At 33.9% G+C, this 14,141-nt stretch overlaps 1 protein-coding gene across 6 annotated transcripts in view; it reads left to right on the top strand.

Moving 5' to 3' along the window:
• Positions 1-14,141, top strand: part of LOC129800021 (1-phosphatidylinositol 4,5-bisphosphate phosphodiesterase epsilon-1-like) — a 248,331-nt gene that overhangs the window by 218,695 nt on the left and 15,495 nt on the right. For 3 of the 6 annotated variants that reach the window (XM_055844374.1, XM_055844372.1, XM_055844373.1), the window contains exons 9-13: positions 5,907-6,272; positions 6,344-6,488; positions 6,654-6,951; positions 10,968-11,602; positions 11,716-12,164. In XM_055844374.1, coding sequence (XP_055700349.1) covers positions 5,907-6,272; positions 6,344-6,488; positions 6,654-6,951; positions 10,968-11,602; positions 11,716-12,164 — 1,893 coding nt within the window. Of the gene's footprint in view, positions 1-5,906; positions 6,273-6,343; positions 6,489-6,653; positions 6,952-10,967; positions 11,603-11,697; positions 12,165-14,141 lie in introns of all 6 variants that reach the window. The other 3 variants (XM_055844370.1, XM_055844371.1, XM_055844368.1) reach the window with 1 other exon arrangement.

Genomic DNA, 14,141 nt, shown 5'->3' on the forward strand with positions numbered 1-14,141 from the left:
TTAGTTGGTGAGAACCGAAAGCGGCTTTACTCAAACGATTCTATAGCGCAGCAGTATGCCTTAGACACACTTACAACTTAAGCCAAGAGACGCCGTAACCTAGTTATAATCAAAAAAGAGATGGCAAAGCGTTCCAGTTTTGCGGAATGCTCGAACTCACGAGATAGAGCTCACCGTGAATTAGCTTTTTGCATAATCTTTTGGAATCACTGATCTACTAGAGATCAAATTGATTCATAAAGCACAAAAGCATTTCAAAATCAAAAAATCGGTACTTCACCGATTCATTACCGATGAAGACCAATGCAGCCGGGTTCAAAATTTGCAATACTTTTCTAAAACATCCAAATTTAACCAAAAATTTATTCCAAAGTATTTGACCTTTGACCTTCAATAATTCAAAATGGCGAATTTTCCGGTCATAGGTATGTTTGGGCGAAATATTCACCTGGACCAGCTCTAAAGCATGTCCAAAAATCATTGAAAAATCTTGGGCCAATTTTTTGCAAAATTGGAAAAACCTCATTTTTGACCTGTTTTTGGGGGATAGGGACCGTATGAAAGGGGAGGGGGAATAATAAAGAGGTTGGGTACGAGATAATGCCATTTGAAGAGGGGTCATCAAAGACCGGAAGTTGATATCTCTTACCGTTTAAGCTCCAGAACAATGAGGAGTTGAAAAAAAGTCGATTATATAACTGCTCTCTCTTTGAGTTCGAGCAGTAATAATGATTTGACTAAATTCCCATCAGTTTGTTACAACTAAGCCATTTCTCAAGTTAAGACTAGAGACGGATTAGTCAGAAACTGACGGAAGTGTAATCTGATCATTATTTTGATTATAGCTACGTTAAGCCATCTCTCGGCTTAAGACATAAGCATGTATAGAGCATTATGCCCGATGCTTTCAATTTTATCCGGTTTTGTTTCCTGTTTTCATCCTATGAAGACTTCTAATATTTACCTCGCCTTATCAAGCTGCGTTAGTTACGTTACAACTATTAAGAAAGTCTCCTTTTCATTAGGCATTTCCCAAATTCCTTTCGGTAAACCTTTCAAATTTTAAAATCTTTCAGCAAATCTACTCTGCGGAGACTACAATGTTTCTTGAAAGCCTGTAAATGTTTCTGTCTATATTATGTGGACCCATGAAAGTGATTTTGGTGACGGAACATGATATACTTAGGAAAATAAGAAATTAGTTACAAATGACAAACCGCGCCGGCCTAGTCCATAGAGCTCCTAAAAATAAAAGTAAAATCACGTAAATCAATAAAGCTTAAACTTTGCCAGTATTACCAGTCCAATTTTTTATCTTCCTCTCTTTCTCTCTCTCTCTCTCTCTCTGAAGGTTCTAAGTTCTAAAATGTCATATTCACAACAATACTAAAATTCAATTTCAAGATACCTTGAATTATCTATTTTATAATCATAACCCTAAATAACAAGATCAGTTTTTCCGTTTGGAAAATGACATAAAATATAGGGACATAAAGCGCATATTAAATATACAATATGAAAGATATAAATCTAAATCGTTGAAGCAACTCTAAATCGTTGAACTCATTGAAGCAGAGGCCCATCAAGCCTAATAAAAAGTGAAGCTATTTTTCACTTTTCCTTGTAAAAATTTTATAGGTATTGCACCGCGACATGAGCAAATTTGCTCGTAGTTCTTGCATTATTTAGGCGAACATTATGAAATATGTATTTTTAGATAGTTTTTAATGCACGATTTCGAAATATATGAGACTGATAAGTCAATTCACTTTAGGGACAAACTTGCCAATAGTCTTCAGTGCCTCTATTCAAAAAAGTATGGAAAAATGAATGTCGAGAGACCTCCGCATTGAAGGAACTTCCAGACCCTGATATGGGTTTCAGACTGGGGTTTCCAAAACTCTTGAAATCCTTGGAAGCAAAAAATTTAATATTTTTTTTTCAAAATTTAATGCCTCATTTGCTCTTAATATCTAAAGTCAAAATTTTCCTAAAAATCTTGCCTGTAAAGAAATAAGAGAAGCTAAGCCATTTGGCTAAACCCTGGGTCTAATGCCGATATAACTACCTATCATTAATCGCGTGGATTTATCTGTAAAAATATTATTCAAAAATAACAGAACTTGAGTTATAAAAAGCATTTAAGATATTACAATTAATTTAAATCAAATTTTTAATTAAAGAATCACTTCTCTCATGAGATCATATAACTTTACCACTAGCTTTCGCCGACTTGAAAAGCAATTCCCCAATAGTCTCTATTCTATAGTGTAAAAGCTGAAATAATACTACTCATTTTTGAATTCTTCTACATTTAAAATGAAATGGTACGTAAATTTCCGGCAGTTGATGGAAATATATAATGAGATATTTTTTCAAGGAAATTTTCTGATAAATCACTTTTAAATAAGAACGCAAATGGACTGGATCTTCTGTTCAATTTATTGTCAAACTCAGTGCCTTACAAATTCATATATATATTTTTTTTAAATAAGACTATACAATAATACGTTCAATGAAATAGTTTATAAAATGAAGTTTCCGGAAGTTTTAAAGACTTTGGCTATGAAAAACTTTTACTAAATCTTCCTGAAATGCTATAAGATTATCATGCAGTGAAATAAAGTTTAAATAAAATAAACTTTGTATCCTTAAAAATAACAAGTGGTTCTGAAGTTCTCAAAGTATTTAAATGAATTCTGCGTTGGTTTTTACGGAGAAATGTTTTTTTTATGTTTTATAAATTGATACTATAGAAAGCTATTGATCCAAGGTTCTATATAGCTCTTTTTTAGCTATGCTTTACATACTTATACATCTATCTGATGGTGAATTTGTTTAACCCATTGAAGCCCCTTGGGTCATCAGTGATCCAGAGAAATTTTTTTTTCCTGTCAAAATATTTTAAGATATTTTTCTTCTTTAATGAGAAAAATAATGTTTTTTTGTCTTAAGTGCCCTAGTAGTACTAAGAGGGTTAAGAAAAGTACTTCAATAACATATCAAAAATATTTTTCTTATATAAACTTTGAAATAATGAAAAAAACGAGCGTACCTATTTTTTTTAAGTAAGTTTTAATCTTTTAAATGCATCTAATTATGTCGTCTATTGCTTCACTCTTGTAAACAATCTTTAAGCAGAAGCAAAAGAAGCAAAATTTTCATATTCTCCATGTTAGTTTTATTTTATAAGTTTTTTTTTATAATATTACCATAGATTTTTAAGCGTTTTTACATAGGGTTTTGTGGTCTTTATGCTGACTTGAAGTGATTTAAAATCCGGATGAATAGTCATGAACGTTGGGAAATGGATTGGAAATTGTTAATTGGAAATTCATTGAATTCGAAATGGTTTAAAATAGTGTAGAGCAATTCATTTTTCATCGAATTTAAATATTCTATGATACGTGATTTGTATACATAACCGTTTGACCAGAATATTTTCAATAGTAAAAGTTATTTCTGATGGAGTAAAAACAAAATAATAGTTTCAGTAAAATGCGCTTACAAATTGCTCTGTTCGAAATTTATTTCTCTCTTTTTTTATTGTTCTGATTCAAATAGAGAGTAAGTTATATAGACACCGTTGTCTCTATCAGTAAGTCTGTATAAGGTATATTTCCCTTATTATACGAGACTTGCTAAAGGAAACGACAACACTAAATATTATTTGTATACATTTTTCGATATTGGCTTAGTATACGATGTACATATTATGGTACCCTTTACAAGTAGGGTAGAATCACTTAATTCGGAACATGATCTAAAGGGCAATTTTTCACAACTCTATACAAGAACACAGAATTTAAACAGTTAAAAAAGACAGTAGGGTGAAGTGAGGAACCTTTGAAATAGGGCTTTTTCTCATATATTTTTAATTGGATCTCGACCTTACTATGATATAATTTAGCAAAACCAATTGTGAAGCTAATTTAAAATATAGGATTAGGCTTAATTCCATTCAAAAATAGGAGACAAAAATCCTATTTCAAAGTCCCCTCCCTTATAAAACTTCTCCCTTATAAAATATTATTTATGCAATAGGTTTCTTATGTCACATCCTTATTGTTTAATAAGATTGTAATATTGTACTATTTACAACAAATAATTTGAACAATGCCTTGATTTTTTAAAAAAATGGATGATAATTAAAGATTATTATTAATACCTCAAAATTTAAACCTGCCATACTCGTATTATCCAACCGCTTTTAAAATAACGTCCGTTTGTTTTAAAAATGTCTTTAATGTGACTTATATTGAATAAAATATTATAACTCTCCAATATTTCTTTTTGATAAAATTTAAGATCTCATATTGTGGTTCGTATAGGTTAAATTTGATTATAAAAAAGGATGGCGCTGCTTGAAAAGCTTCTCAAGTTCTCAAACTCTTATGGACTGTATTTGGCATTTATTGAAGAGCTTTTAACAATTTTACCTTCATGAGCACAAGCAATTTGCTTTAATATGACAACTATTGACGAAAACTTCTTATAATATAAAGGCTATTAAATATAAAGCCTTGTGCCATATCGCATAGGGGCGATTTTAGTGGCGTTCAGAACTTTTTAATTTTCAAAATATTACATTGGGAGCAATTTTCGTCAACAATTATATTTTTGACAGAATTCAGAATTTTGGCGTTACTTTCTACAGCAGTGCAGGTAATTTTTTTTTTCCAAAAAAGAAAAAAACTATTTTTGACGATAAAGGCTCCCAATATATGTATAAAGAAGTTTAGACAGAAAATTTGATGTACTGGTTTATGGTTTGCTTCAAGAGGTTTGTTCTACAAATTTTCCAGAATTTGTAATTTTTCAAATCCTTGTAGGGTGAAAGGAACACCTATTGACACTTTAAAAACTTGTGTCGGGACCTATTGACACCCTACTTTGTACCATTTGGAATACGAAATTAAACACTTATCCTTATCGAAAAACGTAAATTAATAAAAAACGCCATATTATTTGCATTTTGTTACATACATTAAAAAATTTCAACATTTTGACAAAACTGCCAATAGGGGTTCCCTGTCGAAGAGGTATTCCTTCGACCCTAAGTAACATTTTAAGATTTTCTTTAAAATACTAATAATGCAGTGACACTTTGTATAGACTACATGTAAGTCAGATAAGATAACTAAATGACAAATAAGCAAAAACATATCTTATTTTATAACGTTTTAATTTATTACTTAAAAATATTCTCGAATAAACCTATAAAATTTGCTGTTTTTGTGAAATATCTGATGTGTCTCACTTTCTGCGAAATTTTTGAGTATTTTAGTAAAACTTTCTAAGTGTGAAAACAACGTGAAAGAAGTCAGAAAATATATTCAGAAACTGACATTTTTGTATAATAATTATTTTACCGAAAAATAGGATATTCATAATACTTTTTTAAAGGTTTTTATCTTAAATCACAAAAATTCTGAAAAGCCATTAAAGCCGTCATTGTGCGATTTTTGTAATAAACTTGCTTTATTCATTCATCCAAACAGTTTATGGCATATGTTATTAAATTATTAAAATTCAGCCTAATAATTTTAATAATATTTTAAGCATTTGTCATCATATTAGTCCATATGAGGACATTATCTAGGTTATTTATATATAATTAATAAATGTAAACTATGTTCTATACCGACTGAAATTTAATTATTTGATTATCTATATCTCTAATTTGCCTGGTTAATGAGTATTTTAGTGAACAAATTGTTTTTTGATTGAATTATGCTTTCCGATTTTAGTATAGCGACAGAGTTGTTATCATAAACCTGATACTAAGGGAATAAGGATATGATTGTAAAAAAAAAAAGATTGACTCTCACAAAGGACTGTTGATAAAATAAATCAATGAACAGTGAAAAAATTTTATTCTATATAAGTTTTTGATGCAATTGCAGTTCATCTCGGATTATAATGGTGATGACCACTACTTCACGAAAATCGGATCGAGGGGTTTGGGGAACTTGGAACAAATCTACCGAACTCAGGCCGTGATGGATCACATTGATCTATGTCACCAGCATCACCATGCTCTGTGCAAGGATTCAGCTGCTACTCTTCAGGATTACCTACGATTGGCATCGCAGAGTCCAAGACAAATGGCTGCAGCATCAACATACCAGCCGGAGATTGAAGAGCTAGAGGAGGACTATGAAGTAGAAATTGGTAACTACAATCCCGTTCAGCCGCTATTTCACGACCATGGCATCTGCATGATTCCCATTTCGTCGAGACATCACAAAATTGACCATCATATCCTTCAGGTATGTACTTCAGCAAAACCCTTTCCAAAATATTGTGTGAGTTTTATTGAATTCCTTGTCCTTCCGGGCAGATCCTACATCATGGGACAACATCTGTTCTCTGGGAGCCCGAGACACCATCTGATAGGTCTTGTTATGTGTTTTTTCGTCTGGAGCGCTCATGTTCGATGGTGACGTGGCATAAACCAGCGTGGCGTCGTCTCAAAACACAACAAGGTTCGCAAATAAAAAGTCCTTCCACTTATGAATTTCAATCTTCTGCACTGTGAATTTTCTCAATTTCCCATCCACCTTCCTACGGAACCACATGCATCCCAGTATAATGTAAAATGTAGGGCTTTTTTTGTAACCTAGGAAATTCCTTCTCTCTCTCTCATGCAGATTTCAATATGAATATAAATCCGGAAGAATTAGTTTCACCACGATTGACGCAAAAGCAAATGCCGAGTGCTATGGATATTGAAGGACAGAGTCCAACTTTGGATGAGGGCTTTCTGGACTTGACGCTGGTCAAAGAAATTACAATGGGATCACGGAACCATGAATATGATTTGGAATTGTTGGCTGCTGGAAAGAGATTTGGCCTGACGCATGTCGAGTGCTGCGTCTCTATTCTTTATGGCAACACACTCAACGACAATAGAGTACTGTGTCTTCTCTGCCCACCAATGCTATGCCGGTAAGAATACTCTTCCTCCCTAATTTTCCCACAAAATAGAAACATTCATACAGGAGGTTGCTTCTTAAATGAAAATCTTGGTTTTTCTTCTTGTTTTATGTCTCTATTATTTATCTGTTTTTAATAGTTCGTATATAGCGTTCGAAATAGTAAAGCAGAGTTTGCATAAATTTCCATTTCCTGTATCTCAGCCCTACTAAATTAACTATTTAATTATTAATATGGAAATTATCTATTTCAATTGCCATCAGTCCATGACTTTACCACTTTACCAAAAAACAACTATTGGGACAATCAATGGTATAAGATAAAGACTTGCGATTTTTTGAAAAAAAAATCACATTGGCAGCAGGGAAACCCGTGGTAAAATGATAAATTATTGTCTCAATGATAAATTTTTAGTATCGACCACCAGCGATCGGGATAACAATTTAGATTTTTTATCACCGGTGTACGGGATTTAGACCTTAGAAACTGTAATTTTTCGTACACGACTCTGACTGCCAATTTAGTCACTGTTGTAATTCCCACGCCACCAAGCCCGCTACTATAAGCTTAAGACCGACCCGCTTGTGGCATCCTTTATCCTTCTTTTTCGTGACGAAAAACTCACCGGCTATCACCACTTGCTTCGCTTTGATCCTCGCACACCCTTATAGGGCACTTACCGATGCACACGAGTGTTAGATAGTTTAGGAATAAGCGAGATGGGGTCGCGAGCAAGTACGTCTACAGCCCCACTTATCCTAAACAGAGTGTCTCGATGAGATACCCTCAACAATGTTAATTTTTTCAAGGATCAGCGAGTCGCCAATGATCCAAAAAAATCCTTTGATTACAATAATTGAGTTATTTTTATGTAGTAAAATCACTGGATTTTTGACCCTGCCGTATTTTAAATAATTTATGCGTAATTTTTTATTTGAGGGTAAATTCAAGAAATGTTTAGATGTGTAAACAAATAAGGGAGACTGTAAAAAGGAAGGTTATTTGTCCTTAGAAATAGTCAGAAAAATTGCCTCGTTTTTGAGTCATCGGTTATCCATTGGTCCTTAAAAGGTAAACCGTATCATTGGCGACATATTGCCTTCTGAAAGTTCTTAAAAATTAAAATCTGTTAATTAAATATATTACGAGAACTACAGAAAAAAAATAATATCAAAGGAGATTTTACCTATTAAGTGCTACCAAAGCCTAGTGGAACCGTTAATACTGAATATTACCGATAACAAACGATTAATTTGAATCAATTTTAACATATAAAAATACCAAAATATCAACAACAAAAATATGTAAAACTTAATTCAATTCTTTTTATCAGGTTTTAAAAGAGTTGTCCAAATACTATTTTGTATCCGGTTATTTCTAAATTTCACTCCATATCCTAAGAATGCAAAAATCATAAAAATTTGAACGGGATGGATGGCCATAAAGTGGATTATCAATTGGTATAAGTGGTATTAGTAGTATTTAAGTCTCAAAACGTATTTATATAAAGTTTGGGACTAGTATAATAACACGATCTGAATACACGAACAAATACAGGAGCTGAAATTATAGTGCTGCTTACCATTACCATAAGATCACTTTGCAAAACTCAAATTTTTTTCTGTATTCGTATTATTTAAATTTTTTCTGCAAAATACTTTGAATTGAATTATTTTACAATTGATTATTGCAATTTTTTGAGATTGCAACAGCTCTCCCATAATTCCATTTTAGAAATGCAGATTTTTATGGTTTTCTGGTATCATTACCATAATTCTCGTATCATTACCATAATTAACAGCGCAACATCTTTCTTAAATTTTAATTGAGAGAATATCAATTTTACACGTTTTTTATTAGGGGTTCATCTGGAAGATGATTGCCCCGTTTACACGTGTTTGATCGTTTAACTACGACAATGTCAATAAATTCTTTTGTAATATTATTAGACGAGATCATTTTTATGCAAATCTTTAAAATTTGTGATTCCAGCATTTTTCTGAAGTATTTCAAGAATGCGATTAGGCATAACTATCGATTAAATTTTCGATGAACTTATCTTCAGGCTTGTTCCAGGCATCCAGAATTGTAGATTTTAACTCCTAAACGTAAGTGTATTGGCGAATATCGGTGTAAATATGGAAAACAAGAATCTCCCAAATATTTTCAATTGGATTGAGGTCAAAAGTTCAAGAGGTCAAGTGGCTACTCCAAAATTTTCATATTCTGCGCTTTGATCCAGTATAAAGATTCTGCGCTCGTATGGTTTCGAGTTCTGCAAAGTGACCTTATGGTAATGGTACGCACTTTATAAAAATTATTTTCAAAATAAGATCTGACTTTCATATTCCCTGCCGTATTTTAAAACCTAAGATCCAAATAAAAGCTTTCGCTGTAAAAATTATGCTACTGTTAGGCCTTAGATTTGGTCTTAGACGAACTCTACCTTCTTTAGTGAAAACTAGTGAAACTTCTCTGGAAGTTTCTTGGCAAAACCTAATAAGTATTGATGTTCGGCACTTAAGAGAACTAAACCAAAAATTTTCCTTTGATTTTGTATTTACTAGCGTTCTATTTAGATTTTATATCAATTTTTCATTAATGCATTTAGCCCTTATTTTATCTCATTGTTACATATTCTAAAATTAGAAATTGAGTTTGTAAGCATTTCTTCCATATATTACTTTCCTATGAGTTTCATTTATTATTTGTTCTGTGTCAGATCAGAGCTAAATTGAAAATAAAAGACAGTGATTCTCAGAGAAATCAAACATGGATATCACTTTTAAGATTAAGAAAGTTCAAGTTTCTAGATAATGCTTCAATTATAAGCCTTACTGAAAGTTTTTTTAAGCATTTAATAATAGGTTCTCGTGTCCAACGCCTAACTTTGAAATTAAAACAACACAAGGATATTAGAGTTTTGCATTCGACTTAGTTGTTGCGAACTTTGTTGTATTTGAGCTTATAATATTCAAACAAAATTGACACTTTCAAATTAAAGATCTTTATCGAAGAATACCAATCAGCTTTTAATGGTTAGTTTGCTCAAATACTTTTTTTTTCAAAATTAAATGAAATATTAGATTACCTATCAATTTTTTATTATATTCAAAATGGAAATTGGAACAAGTACGATAAAGAAACTAAATAAAATGTTATTATATCAAATCTAATTATATTTTTTTTCTTTTCTCATATAGAATAATCCATGGAAATTTATATAAATCAATTCATTTTTTACAATTTTTCAACTTGACAGTATATGTATTGCTGCTACTATCATGAGAAAAGAAAAAAACTTGCAGATTTATCCCTGAGTGGTCTATGTCTGGAAAGTTCTTCTTGACAGTACAAGCTCTCAACTTTATTAAAATCTTAGTGCAATTTATCATTTTTGCAAGATTTTCTCTATAATATTAATTCAGTGATGAAGGTAGTGAAGTGTTTGGGAAATCTTCCCCAAACTTCTACCATTAATGATTTCTGGCAATGAAATCTCATCATATGAAGCACAGAAGAGTGGGTACGAGACATTATTAATATCGCGAGGGAATTCCACTCTATGATATTGCAATCTCTCTCTCATGCAATCTCATCAGATGATACAAGATAATTATTCTTCATGATACTAGAAATAATATGGCAACATTTCCTTTTTCACAGTATATGTAAATTTGAGCGAACTTAATAATAATTATTAAAAGTTTAGAGAGTTTAGCTATGTATAGTTTATCTGAATGTTCTTTAGCTAAGCTGACGAAATTGCTATTGATAAAACTTGGATGTTTTGTCTGGAGAGAAAGTTGAATACGTTGAATGTATGGTTTCTCTGGTAGTGAAAGCCGTATGGTTGATTCTACCCATTTACCTTTTTCATCATTCAATTAAGGTATACGGGAGGGATTTTATCCACATTCAAGTACCAGCGCCCCAAAAAACCCACCCATCATTTGGCGCCCAAAATGACCTAATTGGGCGATGGAGTTCATTAATCAATGCCTTATTTGTGCTGCTACTCTTTGCAGATTGTGGTATGTGGGACTCAGTTGGATAATACGTGGCATTAAGAGGCAACAACGACTGGCCGATCGGTCGATGTTCTGGCTCAAGGAGCAGTACATTCAGCTGTACTTTGAGGATGGATGTTGCGATGAACCCCTAGCTGCAGATGCCATCCGGGTGTTTGGCGGTAGGGACTGGGCGATATCGGGTAATACCACCCTAACCAGCAGCCAGGCGGCCGAAGCAGCAGACGCCCTACGGCGAGAGGCGTCGATCAAATTCAAGAAGAAGCGTTCTGTGGTGAATTTACTGACACAGGGTGGAGCATCGAGTAGTGGACCAGCATCCCTGGAGATGGATGCAGCCCCTAAGGACCTACGGACGAAACCCATCGATCGACGGAAGGAGCGAAATGAGTCGAGTGACCAATTGTGGCAGAATGTGAAGCACCTGCGGGCGGGTTCCATCACATATGAGACACATCTATCCTTCCTCGATTTTATTGCCCTTTTCCGGTCATTTAGTCTGTTGGCGCGTAAGGACCTACGGGATCTTTTTGATCAACTCTCCGTAGCACGTCGCAGCAAGTCAACCCTCAATCCGGAGAAGAGTCGCAGTGCTCCTGAACTGTGCAGTGGTGTGAGACAACGAAAAATCGGTAATTCATCAATGCTCTAGCTACCCAGCCCCTTAACCAAATAACCTGCTAATGCGTAGTGAAGTAGTCAAAAAATGCTTAATTTACTATTACAGCTCAAATGCATGTTCTAGGTCTTCTGACGCGCAATAGTTCCCTGGATCTGGAATTTACAGAGGCCAAGAGTGCGCAAAAGAAGATTTTCGACGCAATTGCCGCATCCAGTATTCTGGCCAATTGTGCCGGTATTGATACGTCCAATACGCAAGTTATCACAGTGTCTACGCTGAGGAAGTACCTCGAAGCTAGACAAATGGAAGTTAAATCTGAAGATGAGGTGATTGCAATTATTCAACGACATGAGCCAGATCCTACGCTCAGAGCTGAAAATTGTCTCAGCTTTGAAGGATTTGCCAGGTACATGATGGACAAGGACAACTATGCCTTTGTCAATGAGAGAGTGATTCAGAGTACATCCAATATGGATAGACCACTGTCTCACTACTACGTGGCATCGTCACACAATACCTACCTCACAGGGCATCAGTTGAAAGGGGAGAGCTCCGTTGAACTCTACAGTCAGGTAAGATTCTCTTGGTAAACCCCAAATTAGGTGTGATTCTTTCATAATCACACCTATTGTGATACTCCGATTTTCTAAAATTGCTCCGATCGAGCTGAAATTCACAGGGTATATGTTTTGAACATCCCTGATGCCGAAACTGGTAGTCCGCCATTTTCGGGTCCGGCCGGCCGTCCGTAGTACGCAATATCTACGGTTTGGAAAGAGATATCTTCGTAAATTTTTTTTTAAATATATATCTACTTGTGCGTACGACGATTTCTATGCTATTAGTTTTTTTGAAAAACCGGTTCTAAACCAGTTTAAAACCAGTTTTTCTAGGTTTTCTCGAAATTGGCCTATGCAATTTGAACCATTTTATGTTCATGTTGTAGCGCTACTTGAATAGACCAATTTAAAAAAAAAATGTGGAGATTGCTCCATGATTTCTCGTGATATTTCAAGTTGAAAATTGCAATTTTAAGAAATTTTGCTCGTAGCGTCGGGTGGAAAAAAAGCGGGAGAAGCGGCGTGACACCTGGTATTGCGCCATTTCTCTCGCTCTCGCTCTCTCCTCCTATATCGGGTCGCGAGAAATTTCGCGGATTTTCGCGTGTCGTGAAATTTTTCGCGAATTTTCGCGGGCCGCCAATTTTTTTGCGAATTTACGCGGGACGCGAAATTTTTCGCGGATTTTCGCAGCTAGCGAAAAATTTCGCGGATTTTCGCGAGCCGCCAAATTCTTCGCAGATTTTCGCGGGACGCCAAATTTATCGCGGATTTTCGCGGGACGCCAAATTTTTCATGAATTTTTGCGGATCACGAAGTTTTTCGCGAATTTACGCGGGACGCGAAATTTTTCGCGGATTTTCGCGCGTCGAGAAATTTTTTTGCGGATTTTGCACTGCTTAAGCCTAAACGATAAGTGTGATGTCAAATTGGAGGGCTTGATCTCTCATAGTTTCTGAGAAAATCGATTTCAAAGTTTTCAGATGATTTTATGCATTTTTCTTCCAATTTTCCTTACTTTTAAGTTAAATTTTGCATATGTCAAGCATGAAAGAGGCTCTATATGGATGTAAAGTTTGAGGCCTCTATCTCTCATAGTTTTCGAGATAATCGACTTTGAAGATTTTCAAACACTTTTATGAATTTCTCATCCAATTTTCTTAATTTTTTAAGTGAAATTTTGCACATACCAAGCTTGAAGAAGGCTCTCAATGGTAGTAAAGCTTGTGGCCTCTATCTCTCATAGTTTCCGAGATAATCGACTTTGAAGATTTTCAGACACTTTGATGAATTTCTCATCCATTTTTTTTTTCATTTTCAAGTGAAATTTTGCACATATCAAGCCTGAAAGAGGCTCTCAATGGTAGTAAAGCTTGAGGCCTCTATCTCTCATAGATTCCGAGATAATCGACTTTAAAGATTTTCAGTTACTTTTATGCATTTCTCATCCAATTTTCCTCATTTATAACGATAATATGCTTCATACACTTTAAGAATTATTAAACGAAATTTGCATTATTTATGTATAAATATCGTTTATACATAATCGTTTGCCACAATCCAAATTTACAATGAAGGAATATCACCTCTATAAGCTGATCTAGCCTTATCACTGTGGCTTATTCATATTGGAATGACTTGGTCAGCAATACATTCTGAATTCTAAACTTGCAAATTCACAATATTAAAATAGTGTAGGAATGCACCTCTACAACATATTTTACATGAAACTTTCTCTCTTCAAACCTATTACCTATTCAGGACTAAAAAGTTTATTGCAAAACTTATTCAATTATTCTATACTCTATGAACTGAAATATAACCATTGAAACTTGACTTTTTTTTTAATTTCGAACTTTCGACTAGGAAAATTAAATAATTTTTTCTCTACCTTTCACACATACTTGGCAAATAGTTTAACTTGAAGTTTTTTTTTATTAAAATATTAATTGTACAACGTTTTACTATTGCCTTTTGTTCTAAACCATA

This window comes from Phlebotomus papatasi, chromosome 1 (genome assembly GCF_024763615.1).
Source record: "Phlebotomus papatasi isolate M1 chromosome 1, Ppap_2.1, whole genome shotgun sequence".
Classification (NCBI taxonomy): Eukaryota; Metazoa; Arthropoda; class Insecta; order Diptera; family Psychodidae; genus Phlebotomus; species Phlebotomus papatasi.